Source organism: Athene noctua, chromosome 2, assembly GCF_965140245.1.
Source record: "Athene noctua chromosome 2, bAthNoc1.hap1.1, whole genome shotgun sequence".
NCBI lineage: Eukaryota > Metazoa > Chordata > Aves > Strigiformes > Strigidae > Athene > Athene noctua.
The window spans coordinates 106,354,892-106,380,324 of record NC_134038.1 but is presented as its reverse complement, the minus strand read 5'-3'; the positions used below and the strand labels follow the sequence as shown (position 1 = coordinate 106,380,324).

The window sequence follows — 25,433 nt, the reverse complement described above, 5'->3', positions numbered from 1 at the left end:
TTAAAAAATATAATAATTTCTGCCTTCTTTCCTTGGGGTTTTGAAACTTTTGCTTGAAAGCTAGAAGCCAGTTGTGATCCATGTGATGGGTTTTAAGAAAAACACCAAATCTTGTAAGGCTTTGAAGGTGCTGATTGTGTGCACCTGTGCACTGCTGATTAAGAGCTTGATCCCAATCCCAGAGTCTCTTGGCTTGATTTAGGGGCACGTTAGTTATTACTTAAATATGAGCCATACAGCAGGGTTATGCAGATGGAATTGAGCCAGTAGGAAGTTTAAGAGAAACTGTGTTTCAGAGAACAGTGAGGTGCACATGTCTAAAAGGTATGTAACACATGTTCTCTTTCTTTGCTTGGCACAAAGGGAGAGAAGAGATTTAAGATGTGATGATGAATAAAGGGTTTTGATTATGTCTGTCTTCCAAGTATGCTGAAGCTTTCCTAGCAGTATAATAGAGTCTTGTCTAAGTGAGACACTAAGCATGCCTCGGACCTTGTTTGTCTTCTGTTCGCTCAGTGTTTATTATATTGCTATCTCTCAGTAAGTAACATATCTGTATCTGAAATTTGTTGCCTTCCATATGGTCCCTTGTTTGACTGTTCTCATAGTATGAAGTGTCACAAAGAAGACTTAGGTTTGAACTTTGAAGCCCAGCTGTGGGATCTATAGAGATCTCTTTCTTGGGCATCCTTCCTCCTCAATGCAAAGGGTTTTCAAATATTAACCACTGTATTGCCTAAATCAGCCAGGGGGGAATGCCTCAGTGTTAGAATGAGTGGGCTGTAAATCTTGCCCCTAAGAGTAATGGAGTAAGGTGTCTGTTTCTGTGTAGGATTCAATTCCATGAGCTTATTTTTTGGATCAAGCTGCAAAGGGGTCATGTTGGTACGGACACCCCATTTACGTGGGGTCCTAAGTCATTAGAGGGATGCTAATTCTCCTCTTTGTCTCCCGTGGTATGCGTCCACCTCTCAGGTGAGGTCCCAGCTACCGGCTGATAGCATGATCTGGGTTAGGCATCTCAATCCTATTAATCAAATTCCACTTTGCTTCAGTGAATATTTGATTAGGGCTTTTTTAGTGCAAGGAATGAGCCTCGGGTTATGCCTGTTTCAGGGTAACTTTGGGGATGAATCCCTCCACTACAGGAAGGATGTGAACTCTCATTTCTTGCATTTATGTCTAGACCTCTGCTTTGTGAAATGCTGAGTGAAGGGATGGTGGTACCTCTATTTCCTCCCTGCCCTGCTCTTTGGCTGTTTTTTATATCGTGCAAGTTACCGTGCTCTGCAAGCAGCAGCAGGTACAGAGGTCAGTACCCGGTTTGTGGATCCTGCAGGAACTCCAGGTGCGGAGCTGCCCTTTAGCGAGCTACCTCAAGGGAGAGGTAATTCTTGGTGTGTAAATAGCATAAATGTCAGCGCGGTAAAGAGCTGTGCTTGTGCGAACACGTGTACGCGGGGAATCTCTGCCCTGCGGCAGTGGCTGATCTTGGGGATCGTGCTGGCACCTCCGATGCCTGCGCTGAGACGCTTAGGCCGGCGCAGGCCCCTCAGCCCCCGGGCGGGTTTGGCCTCGTTACTGCGGCCGCTCTGCGGGTGGCTGCCCGGGGCCGTTGAGCTCGCCGCTCCGCCGGCAGCCATGGCAGGCCGTCCCGCGGGGAGGTAAGTGCTGCTGTCCCGGGAGCTGCGGCTCCCAGCCTTGCGCTCCAGCCCCACGCCGCCGGGGCGCAGGCGGGAACAGCCCCGCCGCGCAGGGCCCCGCGGGGTGGCGGGCTCCCCTCGGCGCGGACACCGACAGCCCCCGCCGCCACAGCGGCCGAGGCTCTCGGGCGGGGGCTCAGGCCTGTTCCGGGGCCGTGGGGGGATCGCGCCCGGCCGTGGGGGGCCGGTGTCGCCGCCGCGGGACCCGGCCCGGCCCAGCGGGGCTGCCCCGCGCCCCCCTCCCCCCAGCCCCGGCCGGGAGCGGTGCTACGCGCCTCTTCCCCGCCTCCTCCTCAGCCTCGGTCGAGGCGCTGGAGGCTTCTCCCCGGCGGGAGGGACCGTAGGAAATAAAAACAAGTGTGTGCGGTGCTGGGGGAGGGGGATCGCTGCTCCCGCTCTCCAGCCGAGCCGCCCTGCCCTGCCCTGCCCTGCCGCGCAGCCGGGGAAGCGAGGTGGTAAACTCGGGCGGCCGTCGGGAACCGCGGGAAGGGGAGCGCGCCCGGGCGGTGCGGCGGCGCGGGGCTTTGTTCCCGGCGGGGCGGCGGAGGTCCGGCAGCCGCGGGGGGTTGGGGGGGGGTGAGGGAGGCCCCTCGGCGGGCCGCGGCGCCTCCGCGGCGGGGGCTGGGGGCAGGCGCGGGGCGGGGGGGCAACCGCTCCCGTTCTGGGGGCGGGGGGGCCGCGCTCTCGCCCCCCGGGGCGCGTTAGGGCGGGGAGGGGCGTCGTTCCCGGCGGCAGCCCGGAGCGACCCCCGGGGCCGGGCGGGCGGCCTGCCCCGGCGGAGGGGGCCGCGGCAGGCGAGAGGGGCCGGGGCCGCTGTCCGCTGGGAGAGCGTTCAAGGGTCGGCGCCGCGGGGAGGGCAGGGCGGCGGCGGGCCGGGGCCGCGCCGACCGCAGGCGGGGTCCGGCCGAGGGGCCGGGAGGGCGCTCCCGAACCGCCGCGGCCGGGCTGGGGCTCTCCGTGCCGGGCAGCGTAAGCGGCAGAGCACGCGTTAACTCACCTCCTGGAAAGTTACTTAGAGCTGCGGGCTTGCGGGCCAGGGGTGGGCTCGGCTGACGGCTGCTGAGCCTGCCCGGAACCGCCGCAGCGCGTCTGCTCCGTGTCTGTGATAGAGGGTGTTCGGTACCCACCCGGATCTCTCCCGATGCCCAAGCTTGTAACTGTGGGCAGCGGTTTGGCCATCACTGACTAAAACTGCCCGCTGTTCTACGGAAAACTAGGTTAAAATACCTAGTTGTTTAGTGGTGCTTTTCTTCGACAAATGATCCCTACGGAGGATCGAGGTTCAGGATCTTTGTGTGTCTTCTGACAAGTGCCCAGGTCGTGCCCAGCTGTTGTTGGCACTGAGCGGGAGCGCAGGCCGGGCGGCTCGGGCTCCCCAGCCTCATCTCCTCCAAGTCGGGATGGTCTCCGGAGCAGCAAGGGGTTGTGCCTCAACCGAGTTATCTCATTTCCAAGCCGAGGACTAGGTGATAATTACAGCATTTTGTGTAATTTGGAATGCTGTTTACATGTTGAACAGTGTATTGGTTTTTGTATTGAGGAGTGCATGGTGGTAGTAGTTATACTTGTAATAGCATTGTTTACATTTTACTAGGTATGAAATGAAACAGTGGCGAGAACCACGAGGGCTGTAGCTGCACAAACAAGATTTTGGGTCTCTTTTATGTGACGCTTGATAGGAAACTTCTGTATACTGCTCAATACCGTGACTGATTACAGATGTCTTAAGCTGGCTAATTTTTAGAAGAAACTGCTGCAGTTAGTTAAGTTTATTGCATAGAAGGCCAAGTGGGTCTTTTGCTGAAACTAATGAGATTCTTGGTGACTTTGAAGCTCTGAAACAGAACCACTGAAGTACTGGAAGTAGTGGGGTTTTCACCCTATATAGCTAAAAGGGTGTGGGTTGTTCTTTTTTTGTGTGTAATTAAATTGACTACTAATGTTTATTGGAAAGCTTAATTAGTCATTTAATTTGTTGCAAGTACAGGTGCTCACAAATCAGTGCTGCCATTGTCAAGAGTTTTCTGTAAGTTAAATTAAAACAATCCCTTTTGTTTCAACATAGATGTGTGTGTGCCACAGGGAATGATTATTTAGAGAAGGCAGTGGCCACAAGTGGTTTAGTCAGTGTTCCTTGCAATCTCTGACTTAATCCAAAGTACCTTTCTGCAGTTCACACTTTGTTTTACTGATCAGCTGTGGTATTTTGGGATATCATTACTGTTGGCATTACCTTCTTTGGCCTGCTGGTCATGCAGAAAATATTTATAGCTGGAACATAGAAAAAGATTCCTGTTCTGGTTCTTTCTCTGGCTGTGCTAATTGCAGAGTGGCATGTGAGTCCATCCCTCAGCCTTACCTCTCTGACCATAAGCTCTGTGGCTGACAGAAGATGTGGTATCACTGAGATAGTCATATGATAGTGGAGAAGACTGGAAGAATACAGCAATTTCTTTGGCATCTGACAAAACTGATGGAGAGTTTCTTTGTATCTTTTGTGTCTTACTTCTGTGTAAGTGACCAAAATGACAGAGAATGAGGTGGTATTTTTGAGAGATCTGTGAGGCTTATTTGAGTAAAACATTATTAGTATAATTACTTGTGTGTCTCCTAAACTTACTCTTTAACTAAAACAGAGATGGTAACCAAATAGCAAGCAGTGCTAGAATTGCAAAACAGGTGTAATGAAGGAAAACCAAATGTGGTCAGACATTTGCAATACAAGGAAATCAATCTAGAAGTCACTAAACATACTACAAGAAGCATAATGGTTGGTTAGACATTCAACTTCATGGCTTAGAGTTCTATTTTATTCCTAGTGAGAATTTCTAATGGGGTTTTCCTGGCTGCTGGCTGAAGAATCAAATTGTTAACTCATTCGCATGCTGGAAGTATCTCCTGATCCTTACTGAGTACCTACTGAGAATGAGCACTTGTTACTATGTCAGGAATTGTACAATGTACCTTATCTGTCAGTTTCATAAAACTTTACGTTTTTGTGTGGAGAAAAAAAAAATGAACTGAAATGGCTTGCACATTACTCTCTGTGTTCTTGTGATATGAAAAATGCTATGTGTTGCTCTAAGTACAGCTTTGCCACATGCTTGCCCTTTAAGTGCAACCTAAAATATTCATAGGTAGACTGATTCCTAACTGTGACTGAGTCATTGAGTAAAGTTGGGAAGATCACAGTTTGAGGTGTTTATCTAGATGTTAAGGAAGGTATTCATTTACTTCCTACTGATGGTTTAAGAATTAAAATTAATTGCTTGAGTGAAATAAGACTGTGGTGCAATTCCTGTTTACCATTTGGAAATGTCAGACCTTTCTAGCACTATAGTGGATCAGTAGGCTACCACTGACTAGCAACAAGGAAGTGAAGCCTAGGGAAGAAGAACCTTTGCAGGTCATTAACCTCAGCTCCTGTGCCTTCCCTACAGAGGGCTCAAACACAGGACTGAAAGTAAACAGAAGTTACCAAATCCTAATGAGAGTCTTTATGTATCAAGTCTGAGCTATTGCTGAAGAGACTTCTGTTGGAAAATCCCTCTTGATGGAGAGTCTTCTAGCCATGAAGATGTGTGTGATGAGAGGTGGGGGATGGGGAATGGGTTAGTGGTTCAGGCTTCTGCTGTTGTTTTTTTGTTGGTTTGGGGTTTTTTTATTTGCTTTGTTTCGGTGTTTGTTTTTTCTCCTGGCCTTAGTACCTTTGTGGCTGGAGGGTGAGAAGCAAGCCAGGTGACTGTACAGCCTCTCTGAAAGCCAGTGGAGTCCCTGTTTAATTGTTTCTTACATAGCAGGCCTGTAACAGGGATTTACATGTAAGTATTTGCAGGTGTTTAGCAACGAAGTGTTATAGTGATGGGTAGAGGATAAGGTGGGAAGAAGTAAGCATCCTGGAAATGTCAAAGCTATTAAAGTTTTGGCAGGCCAGTGTCCCCAGAGTGAGGCCTGCCATTTGATGATGAAAGAAAACGGAGTTTCAGGGAAAGAGCCTGGAAGGTGATATTTTGCACCTGGGGATAGAGCAGTCTGTTACCCTGCTCCTTGCAACACCCCTAGCACTCTGGCAGGAGTGTGCTTCATTGTATTTCTTTTGGCTTTTAAAATGAATCCTTTAGTGCAGTAGTTGGAATGTCAGAATAAATGTAATAAGCTACATCTGATAAACGATTGAGTGAAGAGGTTTTGTTACCTTTAAACTATCTTTATGGCAGTGTGGGAGAGTCTGCAAGTGATAATGGTAATGCACTTTGTGCATCTAAGTGCCCCCTCTCCCTTTTTTCCCCACTTGATTTGGTAGTCTCTTGTATTGATATATTTCGCCATGTAACTGTGCTTTTAAAGTTGCTAACTTTTTTCGTAGTTTAAGAATATAACTGGACTTGCAAATTCAGGACTTGTTAAGTTCAGGAAGGCAGTATAGCTGTTTGGTGCTTGATGTATTAAGGCAGAATTTCCATAGCCCGCAGGGTGATCTGCCAGTGATAGGAAATTAACATTGCCTGGCTTCATAGGGACTAGGTGTTCACCTTTCCTCCCTCCCCCCCCCCCCCCCCCCCCCCCCCATTACCCTGCGGGTATGGACCTGTGTGATAACAGAATTGAGATAATGAATTGCTTGAGGCATAAGGTGACAGATTGATTTGCAGTCATCTAATGGACAGGTGTGTTGATGCAGCCTGCTTCCAGTGCACCTCCACTGGAAAAGATCTGAGGAAATTAAGTAGCCTCAGAGACAGAGGAAGAGAAGATGCTGTTATGTCTTTGTAGTTTCTCAAGCTACATAGACACTCTCTTAGCTTTGGGGATGGCAGAATGAGGATGTTAATCCATTTCGGCATGTATTTGTGATTTTGGGGGAATGGGAGGGAGAATGGTGGTGTTTAGAGAGCAGTCTATTAGATTTACATATTCAGGAGGCACTTACAGAGCTTATCTTTTTTTAATTTAATCTGTCAGTTTTACACTGATTTACAGAAAGACAAAGGTGGTGCTGGTATCTTTTAAGCCTTAACCACAGAAACACACAAAAAATGTGGAATCGAGGCCATCTTTTTTTCTTCCAGTTTGTTGAAATCTGTATGCTTGTGAACAGAGTGAGCAAGTGACTGATCATGGCTTCAACCTGCAGACATGTTTTTACTTTGAATTAAAAAGTTGGTTTTTGTTTGAAGGTAATTTTAGTTGGGTAAACTGCGCAATCCTGCAATGTAAGTGAATTTGTAGTTCTTCCTTGTTTTGAAAAAAAATCATTAGACCTTACATAAAACTTTCAATGTACTGTCCTGTTTTCTTGTCCCTTGCCTACCATTTCTCATACTGTACGTTTTTGAATGTGATTCCCACTGATCAACAGAAGAAGCGTATTTACCAGCTCTTTTTAGTTGAAGTAAAACAGGTTTGCTTCCTTCTTCCATAGGTCTTTCTATACTTTCCCTTTTTCTGCAGCTAGTACTACTAAAATTCATTTGAGAAGGTAAGGTGAATAAGGAAGCCACTAGTGTGTAGATTGAGGGCTGTTTACATTTGGATAGTACTGTCTTGTTGGATATGGGGGACTCTGTAGAAATATTTTCTTTAGCAGTGTTTCTTTGCATGAACAAAATAACCCATATACCTTCTGTTTTTCAGCATGAAAATAACTTGGACAAAAATTTCAGGTTTTTGCAGGGCTTCTTGATTGCCAAATTAGGACTTTTCTGTGCCCTAATAACCTGTATTCATGCCAATTAATACACTTTGAGGATTTCTTCTGCCTTTAGGTTTCTGTATCTCTGTTTTAGTGATTCAGCAGGTGGTTGCGGTTGAAAGTGGCCCAGGGGATACTTCCATCTGGCTTGCCACCTTTCCTCTGCAGGAGATGAGGAGGGCCCAGACAGCTGTGTGCTGTGTTCTGCACCTCCTTCCAGCCTGCTGGTGAGTGTCAGGTTACTGGTGTTGCTTCTTGTCCTTGAAGAAGTGGCTGCCTCCTCTTCCTCCTGTTCTCTGGCAGCTGTAGTGTCAGTAGCTCAGTCCTCTGTGCTGGCTAGCAGGCTAGCACAAGGCCTCCTGTTTCAGGGCAGCAGCTGGGTTTGTAGTGGCCAGCAGAGATGACTTGTTGCTATCAAGCAGAAAAGTTGGTAGTTGGGAGGGTTGGGGGGAGTTGAGGATATTTCATTGGGAAGGAGGGAGAGGGAAAAGTTGGTTTTGGGACATGAGACTAGATCATTGTAGTAAATGATCCAGTATTCATGGTGCCAGGAAGACTCATGTACTGTACCACTGCATTTGGGTGCTCATCTGCTGTGTGGAAGCAGAGGAGGGCAGGAGCTTGAGCCTGCGCCTTCCACATCATGGGAGAGTATACTGGTGTAGCGGTCCTGTGGCCTTCCCTCTTGGTATGACATGCATGCACACTTTTCCCCTTCCTTCTTCAGTGCTTTAGCATGATGTGAAACTGCTGCACCAGGAAAGACTGAGAGGTACTCTGGGCTCAAGCATTCCTGTCTGTTTGATACCAACCACAAGCTAATGGATTAAGCCATTAGAGGTTTTTTCTGGAGGCGGGGAGGCTTGTAACACCTAGCTCTAGCAGTGTTAGGCTCTGAACCGTATCGTGGGCATCCCTGTTTTCTGCCCTTCTGAGGGTTAGTGGAGAGAGACGCGTGATCTGTGTTCCACAGCCTTATGTGAATTTTTCCCAGATTTTAGAGGAATTGGTAATGGAAACACAATTTGTGTGCATTCAAGCTTTTGCTTTGTCTAGATTTAATGATTAATAGGTGATAGTGGCTTGTTACAGGATACTTTCCTATCAGTCAGTGTCCTGAAAATAGTGACTATGAGAGCAAAGAATATCTTTGTGGGTATTGTGTACTTGTACATCTGGGAACGTGGGATTTCCTGAACATATGTGTTAGGTTTTGTTTACCTGGTGTATCTGAGCCTTTCTATAGTGTTTACAATCTGAATGTAATATTTTATGAATTGTTGATGTTGTCCTTTTGCCAGGTAATGGGTAATTTGCCTTTTTTAATTATATACAATGAAGAAACTTCAGCTGCCTGGATTTCAGTAACAAGCTGTTCCCTTTGGGTTTGACGAAGGTGTTCTTATCTGATTTTCGTTCATAAACACACAGCCTGTTGCTATGGTCAAGAAGTGAGAGCCTGGAACCTGACTGGACTATGATTAAATTCATTGCTGTTGATTTTAGTATGCAATCAATTTACTTTGTGTTTGAAAAACCTCTAAAAACACTTCCTTATGAACACAAGGTATTTCACTAATTAAAAATAAGCCTTCCCTGAGGTGTTTTATCTTTTTTGCAGTTGTTTATTGCTGCAGCTGTTCAGCCACACTCAGCCTTCAGAATTATTTTTATTTTCAGTTGAGACAGATTTGATATGGAAGATGAAAAGTCAATTACAATTTATGACCTATTACTGCAGCTTCTGGGAAACCTGGCATCTCCAGTGACAATTTCAACAGATTAGGGTGTTAAGATGAAACTCTAGGGGAGGATGTACATTTTCCAGTAGCAGAGCAGATATTAGTTAAAATTTTTAGACTAGTAGATTTCAGTCAAAGCTCTGAGATTGTTATTAGTTTGTTTCTTAAAATTCCTCTCTTTCTTATGTCTAGTCCAAATACTGGATTTTTTTTGAGCTGTAAGGTTATAAGTATCTAAAAACCAGGTATTCTATCTTAGTTGCTCTTGCTCTTTGGTTATGATTCATTGACAGCAAAATTGTTTATTGCTCATATTTGAAAAATACTTGTTTTAGAAGTGCATCTTCAATCCATAAGTAAAATGACAGGTAAATATTGGCAAGTCTTATGTAAAGAAAATTTATGATTCTGGAAAGAAGTGACTGACAATAATTCTGTAGTTGTTTTGATAAGAGTTCTGTGTTTTGTACTTTTTTGTAATGTTGCAGGTGTTCCGTTTCAGCAGGTACTCGGCAGTGGCCTTGAAGCTTGAATCCAGCTGTTTTGCATTATTGGGAGAGGTTTTCACATTCTGCAGTATTTTTATGGATGCTAATATTCCTTTACTTATTTCTTTGTCTTCTATACTGTGGTTACTTAAAATATTTTGGCGTTATCCTGCCACTTCTTTGTCTGCTGTACAAAAGCATACTTAAGTGTGTAGGCTTGAATCTTATGTTAAGATTGGTCTGTGTTAAATTACATGTGTTTCGAGATGCTTAATGATGGGGCAGGGGAAGAAATAGGTTTAATTCTGGCTGGAAACTTCATTTTCTTTCACGGAGTTCTTGCCTTTTGAGGCCTAAAATTTTTACATTTTCAATGTAATATTTTGCTGTTACTTCTGTGCTGCTTCATTTGTGATTTTTTTTTTTCCTTTTTTCCTGCTGGTAAGTGCTGGATTTTTTTCCAAGTACTGGCTTTCCTGAAGCACGAGGGGGTTTTTGTTAGCATTGAAGTGCATCATGGGTTTTGTAGTTCTCTAAAGAGACTAATCTCTAGAGGAATTATGCCAGAAGCCAGCTAGAACTCCATCCCCTAGGAAGCACAAGAGTAGTGTGCCAAAATCTTCTGGCTTTTGCTGAGTGTTTTTGTCAAATACCTGCTTACTCTGCTGTGCAAAAGTACTTTTTGAAGAAAGCAGTAATTTTTAAAAATGCAGTTTTGACTTTTTATTTGTATGTAACTGAAACACTTGGGCTGTTTCTTCTGTGCGTGTCTGTGTGCTGTTACTCAGTTTTATTTTGAAATGAAGATGCTAATTCTGTCCTGAACAAATAACAGCTGTTCCTTTTGTATATTGGAGTGTGAAGTGTGTCAACAAGTTGACCTTTCCTGAAAACTAGAGACTAGGTCATGAGGCACCCCAGCTTTGATTACGACCTGTAGGGGAGAGTATGCCACTCCCCAAGAAAGAAAATTTGGGAGCTAACTGGGAAGGAGTGGCTGTGTTCAGCTGTGACATCTGGAATCTGCAAGCACAGAAGGGTACTTCTGGGGAAAACCAGGACTGAAATGTTGATTCATAGTCTAGTTTAAGATAATAGTGTCAAAATAAGTCAGTGATCGTGTGGTTAAAAAAACGTGTTGCCAGAAGGAACTGATAAATGATCAGAAGCATCTTTGAGAATTATTTTTAATGGATTGTGCTCATTTGAGAAGGGGAAAGCACCTTGTCATCTCTAGTTTACAAACACCCAGTTGAGCTGATTAGTGCCTTTATCCCCATGCTTTTAAGTGAAACTGTGTTCCCTGCAGGTGTGAGATTTTATGAAAACATAATTATTCTGCTTTAAGAGAAAACATGGCTAGGCTGAGCTGGTATGAAATGTGAGTAATGGCTTTTCTTCCTTTTAATAGACTTTTTTTAAAAAAAATTTTATTTAGTTTTGTTTTTGAAGAATGTGGTGACTAATGCTTGGAGCACAGGACTGAAATTCAAGCAAAACACTCTACTATTACATGTTTTCCATGTCACTGACTCATGCTGATATTGTCATCAGTAACTTTGCTTGAAATCTAAAATGATAGACAATGAGAGAGTTTGACACTTCATTGGGATCCATTTTCTGCCTTTTTGGAGGCAATAATCATTCCTACCTCTTGAAAAGCAGCCTCAGGTGTCGTCTGCACGATGATGCCTGTTGTTGTTTAACCAGATGAAATTGTGCATCCTGTGCTTACATTAGAGTTGTGGATGTTGCTGCTGTGGGAGAAGGGAAAAGGCAGGGTTCTGCCTGCTGGGAGGCCCAGTGTGGTGTGCTGCATGGGACGCTGGCCTGTTCTGCTAGTAGGGGTGGGCAAGCTCTTAATGGGCCAAAAGCCCTCGGGATTCCTTTTAAGCTTGGAGTTTAAGAAGAGCTGAGAGCTGTAGAGCCTTGTCACTTGTGAGAATCAGACCCTTGCCAGTGACAAAATGCATTTTCTATTTCTCAGTGGTACTTATGAACTTTGAGTTGTGTTCCTCTGCTTTCAGCTTCCATTCTGAGTATCATGAATGTAATTCCTTTCCTTGGCATCCTGGAACAATTTCCTTCTCCAAGTTTTTCAAGGAAATGGATGGTGCTTTTTGAGTTTGCTTGTAGAGGGACTATTGCCTGTATTTCTGGGATGAGTTTACTTGCTTTGACTTACCCATGTGGCTGCTGTTACACTTACTTGTTCCCTTATGCTTAAGTGCTCTGAAGACGTGTAGAGCTGAGAAGGGAAAAACATTTCAAAATAGAGTAGGAGTGTTCAAGCAGGAAGAATTTTTCACTTTGTACTTGAAGTGGTGAGGGAAATGAAGCATGTGTACAGAGCAAATCAAGGTTTTCCTATGAGTCATTAACTATCTTTTGACAGCTCTGAGTGGAGAGCTTGCTTCATTAATTTCCTTAATGACACCAAATTGGACATGGGTTTCATTTGTTTACCATGGCCATGGAATTTGCTGTACATGCTAATAGATTTGGGAGTTCAGTTCAAGTAATTCTGACTTGGTGTATTCAGAACTGAAGTTCTGCACTTTCTAAAAGAATAGTGTTACAATCACATGAAGATTGAGTGCAACTTCAGTGTGATATGGCTGATATAATGAATTATTTTGGGTGTAGCTGGATCCATTAGTTCATGAAGAAATTTGATGATTGGGAAAAGTGGGAATTCACCTTACTGGGGTTACAAGAATACAGACTGAGGATTTTACAGACTTAGGCGTGTTGCCTAGAGGCACAGACAATTTCTGAACTATTGTTGTTATTGTAAGTATTGCTGAGAGAGAGGGTATTCAAGACAGAGACAGATAGTGGGAAAGCAGAGGGAAAAATGAAAATACTCCTGCATAAAAGTGATATGAAAAAGCCTAGGGAAGAAAGGGAAGAGCAATTCAGGGGTGATAGTTTTCAAACTGTATAGGTTTTTGAATACAGAGTTCCTGGAAAATCCAAAAGTTGAGAACTTTTGGGCCACAGAGTCTATGTATGCTATTATGCGTCTGTGTTGATGGAGGTTTAAGAATTTGCAGACCTGAGTTATGTGTCATTTAATCCAGACTGTTTTGTATTTCAAGATTGAAAAGAGTGTTTCTTGATTGTTTTTTGGCTCCTAGTCATTTGTTTCTTTCTAAGAATCAAGAAATAATTTTTTTAGTGTGATGTATTTGTAATGACTAAATTGGAGGGGCAATGGCAGATTAACTTTACACATACAGATTTCAGCAAGATACTCTGAAGAATAATAAATTATTTGGCTATAAGATCTATACTAGGTGGTGAAATATTTCAGATTGCCTTTTGTATTTCTCTTTGTTACTTGTAGTTGAATAATTTTTTAAGATGTGCAGCATTGTATTAGTTACCCATGTTGTATCAACGAAATTGAGTAATCATCATGAATAGTTGTATACAAATTTGTTTCTTAAATGACTGAAACTTTCTAAAGGGAAAGAGAAAATATACTAGCTCACTGAAGAAAAAACCCAAACCTTTTCTTCTATTAATTCTGGTGTTCATATACACATCAGTGCTTCCAAAAATGTGATATAATTTTAGAAACCAGTCCTCTGAGTTCCTGCTTTTATTGTTATCTATCTTTTATAAGTGTGGTGAAACTGGATTACTGCTGATATTTCAACTGTGCTCATGTACAAATGTATTAACCTTCCTTCCTGTCTGATACATTATATGTTACTGTGATATCTGGACAGTTTAGGCTTTTTCTCAGTTACTTAGTTGCATGTCATCGCACTCTTAAAAAAAATACAAACCTGGTATCTCCATTTTAGAGATGGTACATAGCTGCATGGAAAAATTAAGCCCTCCATGTCTGACCAGAGGCCTATGATGGAGGGAACTTTTGACATTTCCACAAATCAAATGGTGGGATAGTAGCTGAAATGGTTTGTGTCTTAGCTTGCTTTTATCTAATATTATGTATAGTCTCTCTGCAAAAGAAGTAGTGACAAACTTGAGTGATAATGAAATGAGAGAACTTCAAAGCCCAAGGATGGATTTAGCAGGTGGAATTTGAAAGTAAAGCCACTGTTCCCAGTCTATCACTTCTTCCTGTTAATGCTGTGTGGCACAACTCATGTTGTTTCATGAGTTGTTGGAGCAATTGATGTTGCCTGTTAGTGAGCCACATCAATCTGTACGTGGCAGTTTCCCAAACTGTATAGTCCAATATAGTAGAGCTGATAGATATAATGTGGGTGATAGAACGGTTAAATTTGCTTGTAAACTCACCTTCTTAATCTGGCCAGCGTTCTGATGTGGTCAGAAACAGCGTATTAATGTTACTTTTGTAGCTCTTACTAACCCCATTGGATACTAGGTGTCCTGTTTCTAACACTTTTTGTGAAAAATGGCACTTCTGTAGGAATGAAACTGGGCTGTTTGTGTTAACACTGAGCTTTAGGCTTTTTTGGGAAGAATGTAGCTGCTTTTGTCCATAGTTTAGCAGAAGAATTTTCAGGCCCTCAGCAAATCATGATAGTTTTCAGCTTGCCTAAGAGAAAGATGTAGAGGGGTTTGACATCACAGATGCCCTTTTGACATCTAACTGAGGTATTGTGTAAAATACAGTTGAGCAGTGGCAGCTCAAATGTGAAAAATATCCTGGAAATACCAGAAGAGCTACCTGTCATAATGTATATATTTTCTTTTCCTCATATCTTTAGCTTCTCACATTCACTTTTTCCTGATGTATAATGCAGAATTGCTTCCAAAAAATCTGTATTACAGATGATAAATATTACTTTTGCTGTTTTAGTATTTGAAAAGGACAGTCATATCTGTGTGATGCGGGTGCTGTTTCTAACCTGAACCTGCAGTGAATCTTTTTGATAAACCATAGTATCATGTTTAATAGGCAATGGAGTTAAAATTGTGTCTCAGCTATCTGCAAGTGCATGTCTGGGGATGGAGGGGGAAGAACATAGTTTTTCAAAGAGAAAAGGAGGGTGTGTGTATTCTTGGAGTATCATATTAATGTAAAAGAGCTAGATGTGCTCTTTGAGCTTGACTTTTTGCTCTGGGAGGGACTGGGGGGACATAGTGTGTTTGTGTGTGGGGGAAGGTGGTGAACATTCCTGGAGGGGATTAATTTTGAGGTGACTGGAACAGACACTTTGATCCTTTCCATCTGCAGGTTGGCTTGTTTTAGCTTGTTAATATATGGATAGCAAATTCTCTCCTTCCTTTTATGTTTGGAAAATTGCTCATAGCCCACACATGGCTCTGTAATTGGGGAGAGATTGTTCATTCTTGCCTGCAGGAAGACATTTCTCTGTCTGCTGAGCTGGAGTTCCAGACTAGATAGAGGGAATGCAAGAAGAATGTAGATGGGAAGCAGGGCTACACAACTCTTAAGCTATGATTCTTGAAGAAATAGCCACTAATCCATCTGTGTTTGCATCTAGAATATTATGTGTTCTGCAGGATGAGGGAAGTAAAATTGCTCAGTCGTGTGCTCAGCCTCTTGTGTGCATCAGTGTATAACGGGGTGACTGCCTGTAGGACGTGGATACTGGATAGAAACCTCAGTTTAGGGAAGTTTTCTTAATAACCTGCAATAGCTTTATGTACTCCCATGACCATCGTCGGGTTTTATTGTTCATTTCAACTTCAGACATCTTAAATGCTAGTAGGAATGATTATATGTGTGACCTGAAAGTAGACAAGGGTTTGGTGATATAAAATATGCTCTGTTTTTCAACCAAACTTTTTAAAGATTGTTAAACTTGTGTTCTGTTGAACTTGTATTGTCCTGCCTCCTCTCAAGCTGCTCTTTTAAGTCAACATTTTCCAAAAGTATCAGGTTTTTCTCAGAGTTCTGTCTGGGAGCTTATCCTGCAGATAAGATAGCACTGGTCAGGTTAGAGAGATTTGATCTCCTACCTCTTCTCCTACCACAGAAGACGCTTTGGAAAGGTTTGTGTGCGTGCGTGTGTTTGGACCTTTTCGTTTCTGTGAGAGTATATCATGCCACAAACAAAGATTTTGTGTTAACAGTCAGAGTCCTGGCATAAGTTTATAGAATTTTAGGGAATTTTTTCCCTGTGTTGCTTACACATTTACATTCAAAGATTTTAAGGGCTGGTTTTGGCTTGGAGTATTGCAGTTCTCTCTGATTATTTCCAGGTCTCACAGAATTTTGTTCATAAATGTCATTGACCAAGAGGTCTGGCCACATTCTATGTTTAATAATTGCAGTCTGTCCTCAGTTTTGATTACTTGCAACACTATTCCCTCATCTCTTAACTTTTATAGTTGGTGGCTCACTCTGGCTCCTTTGGGGTCCGAAGGAAAGAGTATAAGGAGTCTTCTCACCTAGAGGCCTTTTAGAAAGAAACTCTGGGGGTTATTTAATTCCCCTAAACTCAAGGTGACTTTTTGCCACTCACTGGTGGCTGGGCCTCTGCTAGCAGAAGTTTGTGTGTTTGAGGTTAAATTTGAGTAAACCAAGTAAAGTGTGATTTTTTTTTTTTAATTTTTAAAATTTTTAATGTCTGAAATCTTATATTTGACCTTCATAGGTGATATGGTAGAATTTAAAACAAGGAAAAAAAATCAATAAATCCCACCATTTTACAGGAGCATTAAGTGGTTCCAAAGAATTGAATGGCTTTAACAAATGTATCTTGAACAGAAGAAGCTGATGACTAAAGCGAGTTGAGTGGGTGAAAGAAAATTAACTGTGTAATAGCTGCAAAATGAGCTTTTTGAGAACTGTGCTAGATATTGGGACTTAAGAGTATCTTTGGAGGCCCTTGGAGGATGATTTTGTGTTGCTGACTGGAAATATTTGCTTCTAGATTTAGATAGGTCAGTTAACAGTGAAGAGGAAGTCATAGCATAGGTCATGATGTAAGCAAGCACTGTTGTAGGTTATAAGCTACACAAGCTTATGTTGGCTGTAATGCTTGAAAACTATGGCTGCTATAAATAATGGCATGATATGGACAACTGTAAGTCTGAATTCCAGGTGGTCAGATTCTGCTAGAAATTTTCACTTCGGTGACCTTGACGGATCACCTTTCTTGCCTGGTATGGAGGTCACTGGAACAGAGTTGCATGAATCAAATCTCAGTTCAGGGAGCCTTGTATTTGGGGAATACCTCACATAAAACAAGAAGTCTATAACCAGGCTTCTCCTTTCCATGAAGCATGGTCTTGTGACCTTATTCAGTCGCACAGAGACTGTTAAACGCAGCCATCCTCCAAAGAGGCAGAATAATAGAAAGACCTGAAATCTTCTGCAAAATGTCATTGTGACAAGACATTTCATTTAGTCTGAAGGCATCTGTCTGTACATGCAGCACATGCAAGCAGGAAGAACAAAAAGGGCATCTGTATGTTGTTGTACACATATTATACAATTCATGTCTTGTGTATATGTGCATATTTTGCATGGAAAGATTCATTTGTTGTGATTGAATGTATAGAGTGCAGTAGTACAGTTTACTAAATCCCAGGGTTTGGTTTGGCTTAACTTTAAAGGATTTTATCACTTCTTCTAACTACAAAAAACTAAGCTCCACCCTTTATTTGCTTGCAAAATGATATTTCTTTGTTTAAAAAGATCTACACTGATACAGATGTCTTAGTACCTGTTCTGTCAGCAGTAAATTTTGATTTTGATTTCCACGGTCAAGTTGCTATCATGCATAAACACAGCATGCTGAGGACTGTGTGGGGACAGGTTGGAGTCACATGGATGCATGGTGAACTGTGGCCTGTTAGGTTGCTCCAGGGGCTGAAGGAATAACTGAACAATTTCTAGAAAGTGAAAAGATGGAAAATTAATTTCAGCTAGGGGAAGGGGACAACTGTAGTCAGTATAGTAACAAGCTGTGAAATGAACTTAACCTGAACTGAAAACTGATTTGAACAGTTTGGCATTTTGTTTTCCTTCATGCATCCCCCTGCCCCCATTAAGCTCAACGCAGAGCTAGACTGTAAGAACTTCAGTCCCAGTGGGATCTGAAACAGGACTGAAATGAAATGTTGCCTTAATCTTCTGGTGACAGTATTGGTAAGCTTTTTCAGATGCTTTGGGAAACGTTTTTACTGCTTGCTTAACTGTTTGATGTACAGAGGGGAAATGGATATACTTACAGCACACCCATGTGGCCATGTAGGGGTTAAATGTTATTTAAAAATTGTTTTAATGGAGGGGAAAAAAGGTTTCTAATTGTAGTGAAGTATTTTTGGAATTTGCCCTGTCAGTTAGTAATATTTCACTAATTAAAGCAATCCTTTGTTTAAACCAGGCTGACAACAGTTCGTCTGGAGAGTTGGCTGGTCGACAAACTGAGGTATGTTCATTCCTCAGCAATTCAACCCATTTTATATGTTGATGTTTCTGAAGTAATGCTTTTAACTTGGAAGAAGGTAATCACATCTGTGAATTCCTTGTGGTTTCTCTGCTGCTGAGGGTTGCAGCCTATAAACAATTTTATTGCCTTAAAGCCTGTGTGTAATGAAAATTAACAAATAAAACAAGCATAGAGGCACTAGGCTGGAGGCATCAGGTTTGTTTGAATGGCAAAATTAAGGGATTATAATTTTTTGCTGAAAATGTTAGTGAGAGGCAGTTCTCTGTTGTTCCCTTTCTCTTGTGTATGCTCTTGCTTGGGAGAACAGTGTATGTTCTGACTGTGGTTTGGTCAGTAAGGTTTTATGTGTTTGTGGAAAAGGGGGTTCTTGTTTGGAACACTTGCTGTAAAGGAGAGGGAAAGGGCTACACTGATATATATATATATATTGTCAGATTGAACAGCAAAAACAGACTGAAAATTTTACAGGCATTATATGAAGACAGTAACATAATATAAAAGAGCTAACATACAAATATTGGATAGCTAAGTGTATGCCTGCAGGTTGTATTGCCCAGTGCTGCTGATTTGCTCTTAGTCACTTGGTTTTGTCAAATGACTTGCTGCTTGTAAAGAAACCTACCTTGCCAGATCAAAGACCCTGAAAGAGTAAAACCTGTGACTGTCCTGGCATTTTGAGTGAAATCTGTTGAATGATGGATACCTGCTGACTAATACTTCTGGCTAGACTTGGTAGCTTTCTTCTGAAAGATTACCTTTTCTTCATTATAGACATTCAGAGATACACCTCAAGTCTTGAAAAAGAATTTATTTGTGTTTTCTCTTCACAATACTTATAAAAATACCAAATTACAGATATGCCTTGTCAACAGAACTGCAGACAAACATGTTCAGGCAGTGAAGATACTTCAGAAGTTTTATTTGATTTCAGTAGCAATATTGATATACTTCATGATGTGCTCTGTAATAACAAGGAATAAACTGGAACAACTAGATGTTAGAACCAGGATGAGCTTTTGAAAGGAGTGTTCTCTAGTTTCAGTTATATTTTATTTTACATTCCCATGAAGTAATTTCTTGTTTTGGCAAGTGTGCCATGGGTCTGTTGCTTTTGTAAACTTTGTGATCTAGAAATTTGCTTTATTTGAAGAAACTGTTCTTGGAATGTTTTCTCTTTTTCTTTGTGGCAGAGGGAGCAATAACTGTTGCTGTAATGAATTAAATCCTTTGAAAGTGCAAGTAAAAATTATGAATCCTTTAAAGAAAACTGTCACTGTTCTGAGGGAAGGGAGAGAAAAGAGTTCTGCTCCAGTGTGCTAATATGAAAGTACCCTTGGTGCAACAGACAAGAGTGTAGAAACTGAAGAAACCTGATGAAATGGTACTGATGATATTGGAGAGTATTTGATAAGAAGAGTAAGGGTTTGTCAACCTTCCTGGTCATTAGAAGGAAGAATTTAGGGTTTCAAGTGGCATCTGGGCCTTTAAAAAGGATCATGAAAGTCAAGTTCAACATGTGTTTCAGTGAGATTTTCTTTAATGACTGTTATAAGAAATCCTGAAAATAATTTTTCAGGAAAATAATCCTGAAAATCAGGAAAATAACTAGGATAATTACTTGGAAATTTGATTAGTTATTTTGAGCTAGAAGGAAGGAGTAGGTCAGTTAAGTAACAGTTGCATTTTATGTAATTGTTTTTTTCAGTGTAATAGTTTAACTATTTGTCCTTGGGTGAGTGAGCAAGTTAATCAGCTACAGAGCTGGCACTGTATAATAACTTTATAAATGTCTATTGTGTTTGATTTCCATTTCCACAAGAACTTTAGATCTTGTAGCTGAATGTGATCCTTGTGCTCAAGCCATTTTACATTATCCTGGTTTGCTCACATGGCAGAGGAGAGCAATTGAAGTTCCAAGCCTCAGGCCAGTAGCAAGAAATATTTTCCTTGCTGGATGGGAGCCCACAGGACTGCCAGTTAGTAGCAGCCCGCACTAGTCAGTGACCGGAATTGATGGTGTTTGTCAAGATGGGTATTTTCTTGTATTCGTACTAGAGGTTAATGTTTGAATGGGAATAGCTAATCGGAAAGGTGGAGACCATTTGGACAGGCAGGCAGGGGCTTTATCCTATTTCCAGGCTGTAATTGGAGTGTCTTTGGAAATGGTTACAGTATTAAGGTGGAGGTAAGGGTAAATTAGTTCAAATTTTTTTAGGTGTAAAAATCTGTGGTTCAGCAGGAGGTAGGTATAATTATGATGATTAGCTTGCTATAGGTGCATTCTTTTACTGTAACAGTACACTTTGCTGTTGAAGTTTTCTTATTCTCAGAGCTGCAGCCAAACATCAGAATGTGTGTATGAACTGAACATGATATAATTTAATACATTTACTGTGAGTTCATCTCAAAGGCAAAGCTTGAATCTGGCATGACGAGTGCTTTCTCTTTCTGTATGGTAAAGTGTGGCTGCATCTTGTGCTAGGCATGTCTGCCAGAGCCTGCACAGCCTGTTTCCTGTAGTACTGATTCAGGTACCAGAGTGGGAAGGATGGTTAGAGCTGGAAGCAGTGTGAGGATCAGAAGAGCGTTATTTTGCTGTTTGCCCCAGTGAGTGATGTATCTGTTGTCATGAGGCTAACCTTGATTTCTCCTTAGCATTTTTTAAATAATTGTGCATTGTGAAGGTGGTGGTTTAGCATGAATGGTAGTTTTAACCAGGAAGTTTTGACACTGTTGCTTGGGTGTGGTTTTTTTTCTCTTCCTTTTGTGTGTGTGTCTGTGTGGTTCATGTTCTTCAGTAAAAATACAAATCTATGTAGTACTAGTCTTTGTTCTCTCAGTTTCCTCTGATTTGCCTGTTAGGGCTTAGGTTAGTATGGACTCTGTACAGTATCGTCTATGGTTAGTAGTGATAAGGGAATATGATTGAGACTTTCTGATTTAGTGTACTCTTATCACATGATAAACACTTTGAAAGATGTGTTCAGAGTGGTCAGTACAACTAATCTTCTAATATCAGAGGAAAATAAATAGAAGGTATGCAAAATCTACAGTTGCAAGTAGTGTTTTTCATCAGCTGATGTTCCCATAGACTTGTCTGACAAGACCACACAGAATCACCAGGAAGAATACAAAGTGAATGGCTAACCACAAGTTGTCTGCTGTCCGATGAAAGTAGTGAAATTAGATCCTGGAGCAGGATTGTTGAGCAAACATTACAGATTTTTGGAATGGTGCTTACATGATCCTATAAAAATTTTGTAGAAGTCTGTGTTGATATTAACTTGGTTCTCTTTCCTGAAAAATGGTTGAATGTAATGATGGAAAAAATGGCAAAGCTTCAGTAAAATTGCAGCAAAAAAGTGAAATTAGATGTTATGTAAGAAATTAAGTTCTACCCAAAAGTGTGTAATGAAGACTTTTGTCCCACGTTGGGTTCTCCCTCACTTCTTAAATTGCCAAATATAAAATTGCGTAGACCAAGAATTTTAGATCCTCGGGCTTAACGAAGTACAAAAAACGTGCCTGTTCTAAGTTGTTGTATGAAATATATTGGTTTAGATTACTGATTGGAACAGTCTTAACTATATGAAGTAAGATAACTATAAAATGAGGAAATAGTTAAGGACGTAATTCCAGTCATATACACACAGAGTGCTGTTTTCTCTGAGTTGCTATCATTAGTGCAGATGATAATCTGTATGGGATTGCTTGTTTAACTAGAGCTGTTTGCATACTGAACCTGGAGTGTTTGGAATACCATTGCTTCTGGCCTAGGGGAATCAATTGAAGTACATACTTCGGGGTGGGGAGCATAGGTGTTGATTGATAATGTTCTGGCCACAGATGCTGGTCTGCGCTCTGTTCCCTGTTTAGTGTAACTCTAGCCTTTCAAAATACAATGTCCAGGTGGACTTCCTGTGGTCATTAATACTGCTTGTGTCAGTAGGTCCAAAAAACTGTGCTGATAGCCTAGGTTAAAAAATATAGTCAAATAAGGATATGTGTTTGGGGAGAAGAGGAAACTGAACTGAGGTTGCCATTTTTCCATCCTACTGAATCACCTTTAATGAGATTTTTCCTCCAGACTTGGAAAGCATGTTATTTTCTGCTTCTTGAAGATGTAACATAGTGATGTTACAGAAGGCAGATCCTGACTGATGACTGATATTTCCCTGATATATGTGCTTTCAGTCTGCACACTTCCTTAGTACAGCAGCTGCTAAATGTACATCTATATGAAGTGTGCAGCTATCAACTCACTCTGTGTATTTCTAGCCTGAATGCTGACTTTCTCTGGAGGATGGGGGCAGGGGGGGAAGATACATCTGAAAGGTAGCAGTGTTGACAGGAGAGTACCTGTGTGAACTTCTAAGTGCTAAATGGAGTATGTGTTAGTGTAGCACACTTTGCTCAAGCAGGATTGTGAGGGTTAAGAGGGAAAGTTCAAGCTGTGTAGCAAAATTTGGCTATATGAAGTTGCTAAAATTATTCACTGCATTAGAATTAATAATAATTTTTCCATTTCTTAGTGACTGATTCACTGACATTCATTTTTATCCCCCTTAGCTGTTTCTGGTCAGTGTTCTGGCACACAGCTGCTGCCATCTGTCCATGTTCTAGCCCAGGTCTGATGTCTTCTTGTATTTCTGCTCTCCCTTTCTCCACTTGCTTTGCAGATTTTTTTTGGTAACTTTCCTAGTTGTTTTTGGTGTGTTTTGTATTTAAATATCTGTTTCTTATCACACCAGAAATTGTTTAATATGAGACACAGCTCTCGGTAGCTCTTTTTGGTATTTGACCTTGTTACTAACTGCATCATGTTGTAGGAGGGTTAGGTTGTACATTGCTGAAGTCCTTTGTGCATTTGCTGCTTTCTAAACAGGTTCATTAGGGACTATTGAGACAGAGGGAGAAAATATACATAGAAGCATGTACTTCGCTTGATGTTTCTGAGTACCTTCAAGAACTCATCTGCAGGGGAAGAGATTTGATTAGAGATTCTAGATGAGAATGATTAAAAAAAATAATTAACTGTTAGCCTTTCAAGGGTAGACACCTGATGTCTCTGAATTTTTACTTTTGTTATGCCCTTCAACATTTTTTTTTCTGTAAAATGAAGATAAACCAGGTATGTTCAGAAATAGTCTTCCCGCCCCCCCCTCCCCCCATTATTTAAAGACGTGAATTCTTGTCTTTAGATTTCTAGCACTGAATATGTGGGAGTTCCAATCTTCATGTAATAAAGCAGTGCTGTAGCCTCAGATGTCAAGGCCAGTTCATTTAACAAAAAAAAGAAAAAAGCCATTGACAAACACTGAGCTTTCATGATGCACATAGTCCTTTGCTGCTTTCAGGCGTTTCCTTTGTACAGTATTTTCCCACACAGAACAAAGTGTCAGTGTGCCAGTGAGATGAGGATGAAAAAGACAAAGTTTTCCAGTGTCTGGAGTAACAATTGCCTTAATGGACTTTTCCATCTGTCTCCTAATTGCTCTTCCACCAGTACAGATTCATGTGGAGAAATGAAAGTGTTGAATCAAAAATGCAAAGAACTGATGAAATGGAAAAATGTGGGAGCTGCTGCTATTTTACATTATGAGTGAGGAGTGACCACTGGACCCCTGTTTGTCCCTGCTGGTTGGAGAGGGTATGAACCACTGCTCTCTGAAGGCAACTGATTCCTAGTGATACTGGGATAAGGATTTGGCCAGAGAAAGGCAGCCTTTCTCCAGCAGGTGTGCTGCTCTGCCTTCTATCCTGCTGGAAGGAGTGTTGGTGCTGCTGATGGCATGCATTCAGACTCCCTTGGGCATTGTCGATGGGCTTCACCCACCTCTAGGCAGACCTGGACCTATTGTTTTCTGGACTGAAATCTTAACCAGATCTTAAGGGGAAGAACTTGAAACTGTCTGGGAAAACAGCAAGTGTGAAAAAGTTCCTTTATGTTGTTTAAAGTTTGAGGTCACCAACCTCAGACTTGAAAGAGGAGAGAGGTATTTATCTGATGATCAGTCTTTTCCAAACACTTTACTGTCTTACATTAGCTCTGCATCCTGTGGGAGCTGTTTTTCAAAGAAACCTGATACTGCTTTGCCTCAAAAATTTAAAACTTTGGGAAGAGCACATGCAATTGATGATCTCGATGAAGGCCCTCCTCCAAGAGGAACTGTCTGTAAATGTAAATGTATGTGGCATGAAAGAATAATACATGAAGCATAGGTCCTGTCACTTCTTAGAAAGCAGTGGAGTTGCTGTTACATTCAGTCACAGCTGCCTCTGGGTAAGTCACTTGGTAGGGCAACTGAGGCTGTAGACCTCGCTTCCAGAACCCTGTGGCAGACTAGGTTTGTGCTGCTGCTTCTCTATTGCATCTTGCCCTGCCATGTGTCTGGCTGGTTTTTAACATTTTTAGTTCAGAGATGTGAGTGAGAGCTAAGGTGAAAAGCTATGTGTGTGAGAGCCAGTACAGTTTTTCTTTCAGCTTTTTCTGGCAGCTGCAGTGAGAAGCAGCTATACCTGGAAATCTAGATCGAGAGGCCCAAGTGCTAGGCTCTGGGTTGAACAGGCTGTGGAGAAATTCTATCCTTTTCAGTTGTAAAATTGAAACTTTGAAAGATAATGTATGGGGTCCCAGCATGTGTAAAAGCGTATGGTAGAACCAGAGTATGTCCAGAAAGGTATGGCTGAAATAGTCAAGGGGATAGAACAGCTGCTTTTTGGGAAGAGACTGAAAAGACTGGGACCATTCATTTTGGAAAATTAAAAGCTTAGGGAACTTTAATCAAGGTCTACAAAAATGTGAAGGTGGTGTGTAGGTAGAACTAGTTATACAGTCCCACAGTGAAGAAACTAAAAAGTGTCAGAACTGTTGGGAGTTTACTTTAAAATGAACAAATGAAGGTACTTTAAACAAGGGTCAGTATGACCTTTTTGGGGGGGGCAGACAGTACCAATATGTTCAAAGCAGCGTTGCTGACCCAGTAAGGCATACCTTATGTTTTAAGCCATATTTTGGCTGTTGATATACTGAGTAAAGGTGCTTTGCACATCTGTGAACTCTTTCTTTAAAGCTACATAAGTTCTGTAAAGTCATTTGGACAGAAACTTCCCTTTTATTTTGGAAGAGCATATAGCTTTGCAACCCTGGTTCCTTATTAAAACAACGAAGACCCCTGATTTCTTTTGTGTGAGAACCTACAAAGGCTTCTGCTGCTTAAAATTATAGCATCAAATATTTTAAATAGGGGGAAAAATACTCTTTTCAGTTATCTTCTATTATTCTCTGGCTCTTCATGCTTATCGGTAAAGCAGTCTTGTACTACGAAATCATAGGATTTTTTTCCCTCTTGATATAAGTTTATTCAGTTGGTTCAGTGAGACATTTTTTTTTCCTACTGATGTCTTATGTGCCCTCACTTGAGTCACAAGTCAGGAGC

At 41.7% G+C, this 25,433-nt stretch overlaps 1 protein-coding gene across 6 annotated transcripts in view; it reads left to right on the top strand.

The window, feature by feature from the left end:
• Window positions 1-25,433, top strand: part of TNS3 (tensin 3) — a 240,535-nt gene that overhangs the window by 31,556 nt on the left and 183,546 nt on the right. For 4 of the 6 annotated variants that reach the window (XM_074899804.1, XM_074899806.1, XM_074899803.1 and 1 more), the window contains exon 2: window positions 17,929-17,973. In XM_074899804.1, the coding sequence (XP_074755905.1) occupies window positions 17,929-17,973 (45 nt within the window). Of the gene's footprint in view, window positions 1-2,057; window positions 2,156-17,928; window positions 17,974-25,433 lie in introns of those variants that run through there. The other 2 variants (XM_074899808.1, XM_074899809.1) reach the window with 2 other exon arrangements.